The sequence below is a fragment of the Gavialis gangeticus genome, unplaced genomic scaffold, assembly GCF_001723915.1.
Source record: "Gavialis gangeticus isolate Ggan-Ray unplaced genomic scaffold, GavGan_comp1, whole genome shotgun sequence".
NCBI classification, from domain to species: domain Eukaryota; kingdom Metazoa; phylum Chordata; order Crocodylia; family Gavialidae; genus Gavialis; species Gavialis gangeticus.
This window is the reverse complement of record NW_017728997.1, coordinates 19,225,622-19,230,756: the sequence shown is the minus strand read 5'-3', so window position 1 is coordinate 19,230,756 and position 5,135 is coordinate 19,225,622. Positions and strand designations below refer to the sequence as shown.

At 65.2% G+C, this 5,135-nt stretch overlaps 1 protein-coding gene across 1 annotated transcript; it reads right to left on the bottom strand.

Moving 5' to 3' along the window:
• Positions 1–443: 443 nt before the first annotated feature.
• Positions 444–5,130, bottom strand: KLHDC8B (kelch domain containing 8B; the record flags this gene model as incomplete). The annotated part of the gene is made up of 5 exons (XM_019504594.1): positions 444–1,152; positions 3,084–3,185; positions 3,385–3,609; positions 3,803–3,967; positions 4,875–5,130. Coding segments are annotated over 5 exons (945 nt in total), but the record flags the coding sequence as incomplete, so codon positions are not given.
• Between the last annotated feature and the right edge of the window lie 5 nt (positions 5,131–5,135).

Below are 5,135 nucleotides of genomic sequence, written 5' to 3'. Positions count from 1 at the left end.
CCAGAGGTGGTGGACTCTCCATCTTTGGAGGTTTTCAAAACCTAGGTAGACAGAGTCTTGCCTGGGATGATGTAGTTGGGGCTGGTCCTGCTTTGAGCAGGAGTTGGACTAGATGTGACCTCCCGAGGTCCCTTCCAGCCCTCATTTTCTGTGATTCTATACTTCAGGAGGAGCTGACCCAGGGGTGCAGGCCTGCCAAGGGGATCCTGGGGGGCACAGGGACCTGGTGCCCAACCTGAGATCAGGGGAAGCCCACCACACATGAGAACATGTGACAGCTGTGTGCCCCCACTCAGACTGGAGCCCTGATTCCCATAGAGGCAGCACAGCATGCTCCCTTCCCCACAGCTGCTGGAGCCCCAGTGGCTGGGCCAGCCTGTTTCCCCTGCCTGGCCACCCTCCGGCGCTACCTGCAGATGCTCAGCAATGCAAGGCCTCGGCACGGGTAAAATTCCACTTGTTGGTTTATTTGAGGTGCTACGTCACCTCCTAGGCACTGAGCTACAGGGCACCTGATGTGCTACATGAGACACAGACTGGGTCTACAACGACACAGCGCTCGCTATGAGCATACAGCCCGTCTCCTCCTGCCTCCTCACTGTGCGGCACACAATACAGCTGCAAAAGGACGGCACGGACACCCAAACTGGACAACAGGCAGCTTAGGCCAGCAAGGGCAGGATGCCAGCTTGCCTCTGCCGAGGACTGTCCCTCCCTGCTCCACTGAGGGGATGGATGGAGCTGATTCTCCCCCATTCCCAGGCAAGACGGAGCCAGCGCCCGCCACCGAGCTACTCTAGACTTGAAGAAGCTGAAATTAGTTTTCTAAACAGCGAAAGAAAACGTCATTGCTCGGGTGCCTGCCTCAGTAACTACAGCTTTTGCTAACACCCCGCCGTCTTCAGGCACTTGGTCCTCAGGCCTGCTGCTGGATCCTCGGCGGTGGGAGCTGCTGTCAGGCCCCCTCCCGCAGGCACAGTGCCTCCACAGCGCTGCTGGGCCCCTGCGCCACCCCACCGATCACAAAGAGCAGGTTTTGTGCCTGGAAGCTGGAGCAGGAGCAGCGGCCCGTGGGCATGGGTGGCAGCGGCTCCCACTTCTTCCTGCTCAAGCTAAATCCTTCCACTGAGTCGAGAGGGCACGGCTGGTTCCCTGCAGGAGAACATACACACCACTGAGCTCCTGCTCACAGCGGGGGAGAGGTCCCCTCCCTCCCACCTCCCTTGGGGGACAGCATGGCTGTGCTGGTGCAACTCTGTACTGCCCGTGGCAATCCCCACCACTGCAGTCCAGCCCAGCCCAGCCCAGCCCAGCGCCTGCACCTGGTTTGGCGGGCTGGCCCCAGGCCCAGATGTAAATGCTGAGTCCCACGCTCTCCCAGCCCTCTGCCTCTGCTCAGGAGGTTGCTGCTCACACCAGATTGGGCAGCCACACTCCTGCCTACCCTGGTGGGACCTCAGGGTGGCTGCCATGAAAAGCAGCAGCCTGGATGGCAGTGGGAGACCAGCAGTGAGTGCAGGCAGCAGGGAGCCCAGCCTGCGCTGCCAAGCCTGGTCTCAGGCCCTCGGCCGTGGGCTTGAGGAGCCTTGCACACGTGTGCCATGCAGCCCCCTGCTGGGACCCACGACACCTGCGAAGGCCCATTCCTGGGGGAGCGCTGAATGCTCCAGCTGCATACAGGCACCTCCCTCCCTGCCTCCTGCCCGTGCATAATTAAAGCCATTTGTTCTGAAGCCAGAGTAATGCTAATAGCCGGAGACAAAAGCCCCCTAACGAGCCCTGATGGTAACTCCTGCTGGCAGCTGGTTTGGTGCTGCATTGCAAGAGACCTCCCCCACGGCTCTCTTCACTGATGGGCAACCCTAAGCAGACTCCCTGCGGCTCTCAGCCAGGGCCTGGGCCTCATAGCCCCTCCTGCCTGCCCAGGGGTGGGGGAAGCCTACCAGGGCTCCATGTCTCTGCCCAGTGTGAGCAACGCACAGGCACCTGGCTGGGAATCATGGCTGGGACCCTGGTCCCCCCAGGGCTCTGGCCCACCACGCCCTCCCTCCTCTCCCCCAAGCCTGCCCACAGCTGCTCACTGGCAGCCAGAGCCAGGGAGGCACTGCTTGCCTCTGCCCACCCAGGAGCTGGCTACAGCCCAGATGTCTCCCACCCAGGAAATTCACTGCATTCACTGTCCTACTGGCTCCTGCAACTCCAGCCAAGGACACATGCTAGCTGGGCTCTGGGGACAGCTCCTCTCCTGCCTGCAGGGTTGGTTGTGCCACTGACTGACAGCGCTAAACCTTATCTGGCAGAGGCGGAGGAGTGGGCAGCCCTGCACAGGTGAGATCTTGAGCCTAGGGCAATGCGCAGGGCGGGAGCCTGACCCCAAGTCTGGGATGTGGCCCCTGTGCAGATCCAACGAGGGGCTAACTTTGCCTGCCCTGTCCCTGCAGCCCCCACGGCCTGCGGCCTCAGGCTCCTGTCAGGGCAGCAGTGCAGAGGGCCATGCCCCAGAGCTGCTCAACAGCCCTTGGTGAGTCCAGGCTCTGCCATTCGGCCTGCTGCGCTCCCCAGCACAGGTGCGTTACCACTGCCACTTGGCCCAGATCCGTGTGACGAGAGAGAGGGGAAACAGAGGAGACGTGGCGGCTGGCACCAAACGCTGCCTGGCAGCAACTGTCCAACACTCTCTGAGATGCCCAGGTGTGAAGGGGAGCCAGCAGCCAAGTGTGGCCCCAGCTGGTAGCCGCCCACCCCCGCCACAGGGGTAACTGACTTCCCATGACGGGGCAGGAAACTGACCCAAACAGAATCGATTTTCCCCTCCGTTTGCCAGGTGCTGCCCCGGTGAGCAGGCACGGCTCAGCTGTGCTGATACGGGATGATGGGCTTGGGCCACAGGGCTCTGCAGCTGGGCTCCCAGGGCTCCACAGCAGTGTCCCCTTCACGTGCCCCAGCTGCGAGCCCAGGAGGCCCAGCTGTGCCTGTCCTGGGGGCACTGTCCTATGGTCCCACCGCCCCCACCCTTCTCGGCTCCACAGAGGTTTCACTGCCAGGTCCCAGCCCTACCCCAGCCTGACAGCCCCAGCACTCACCAAGGCCGCCCACCGCCACTATTCGCCCACCGAGGCAGCCTGCCACGAAGTCAGCCCTCTTGTCCCGCATGCGGATGGTGCGGCTCGGCTTTGCCCAGGCACCTGCCAGGGAAGAGGCAGCACGAGGCCCCGCGCTGCTGCAGGATGCCCTCTTCCTTCCCACAGCCTGGGGCAGGGGCTGCCCAGCTCAGTGTGCTGAGGAAAGCACAGGCCTCCTCTACCCCTGCCCCCAGCCCAGGCTGAGCCCAACACCCACATGCCCATAGCCCCAAGGCCATAGAGGACCCCATCCCCAGCTCACCCTGCTCGGGGTCGAACATCTCCACAGTGTTGACAAAGTGGGGCCTGGAGTAGAAGTTGTGGGGGCCAGGCTGCTGCAAGCCCCCGAGACTGAAGAAGCAGCCCTCAGCCACGGCGCAGCTGGAGAAGGCACGGCGGCTGGGCACGCTGGGGAAGCGTGTCCAGCTCCTCACTTCCAGGTCAAAGGCCTCGAAGGCTGTGACGGGCAGCTTGCCCTGCCGGCCCCCTGCCAAGAGAGGAGTGGCTGAGATGGCCTGGGGGCTCTGCCAGGATCCCACATGAGCAGCCCATGGGGCTGGGGAGCAGAGGGAGGACCCACGGCAGGGCAGGGCCCACACAGGTGTCAAAAGCCAGGCCACGTGTCTGTGCCCTGGCAAAGGACCAGCGCGGGGCTCCAGACATCGGCTGGTGCCACTCACCCAAGATGAAGATCTTGTTGCCCTGCAGGAAGGCAGAAGCCCCATAGCAGGGGGTGGGCATGGAGGGCAGGGGCTGCCAGAGGTCCTTGGCCGGCTCGTAGACCCGCGCCAGCGCCTGCGGGGAGGTGTCAGCACCCATGCCCCCGAGCGCGTAGACCGTACTGTCTGCAAGAGGAGGGACCGTCAGGCGCGTGACCCGGGGCAGGGTGCTAGGGAGCTGGTGGGGCGGAGCCGGCGCTCGCCCCATCTATGCGCAGCTCAGAGCCAGGTGCCCCTGGGCAACAAGTGCCAGGCCGGCTGCTCCCCTCCAGACCAGGGCAGGTGGCCTCCTGTGCCTGGCGCCCAGGGCCCACTCCACCCCAGGGCTCCCACCCCACGCGCACATTGAAAATAGAACAGAACGCAAGGCCATCGCATCTAATTATACTCGCTCAGTGCCATCTCCCTGGAGACGCCATGGCAACCCAGCCATGCTGCTGAGTGCTGCTCCCACCCGCCCGCCGCTGGCTGCCACCAGGGCACCCAGCTCCCAGCCACAGCCGAGCCGCCCCGGGCCCAGCTCCGACCCAGGCTGCATTCGGGGAAGGCCCCGAGGCACTGCACACATCTGGCACCAGGCAGGATCAGGCCACTGCCCCACGTTCACAGGAGCCAGGGAGGCAACCTGCCTACGGCTGCACAGGGTGGCAATGGCACCCGACCACTGACCCTAACCACTAGATCATGCTGCCCCCGGGCATGGCAGCCAGGGCCAGTGGGGTGGGGCTGGGGACCCAGGTGCCTTTGCTCCAGGGAGGGGACCGCAGAGCAAAGCATCACGCCCAGGGACCCCAGGCCAGGCCTGCTGAGCCCCAGCCCCAGCCCCGCTGGGCAGCACCCCTAGCACCACTGGGCCAGGGTCAGGCCCCCCAGCAGCACCCCCAGCCCACCGGCTCGGGCCCCCAGGCCGGGGAGCAGGCTCCAGGTGCTGACCCCAGGAGCAAGCCCCCACCAGGCTCCCCAGGCCGAGCAGCCGCAGGTCTTGGCTGCGTGACCCGGGGGAAGCGCTCAGGCGCGCTGCCACCCTGCGCACCTCTCCTGACGGCGGCGATGCCCATGGACGGCTGGGCCAGCGCGGTCTTCCGCTCCCACTTGCCCTCGTCGGCGTAGTAGGCTTCGACGGAGGCCAGGGGGCTCTGCCGCGAGTCCATGCCACCCACGACCAGGACCTGCTTGCCCAGAGCCACGGCGGTGGCGCCCGCCCGCGGCGTGGGCAGCGGGGGCAGCGCCACCCACTTCTGGGCCCGCACGTCCAGCAGCTCGGCCGTGTCCAGCGGCAGCCCCGCCGCGCCGC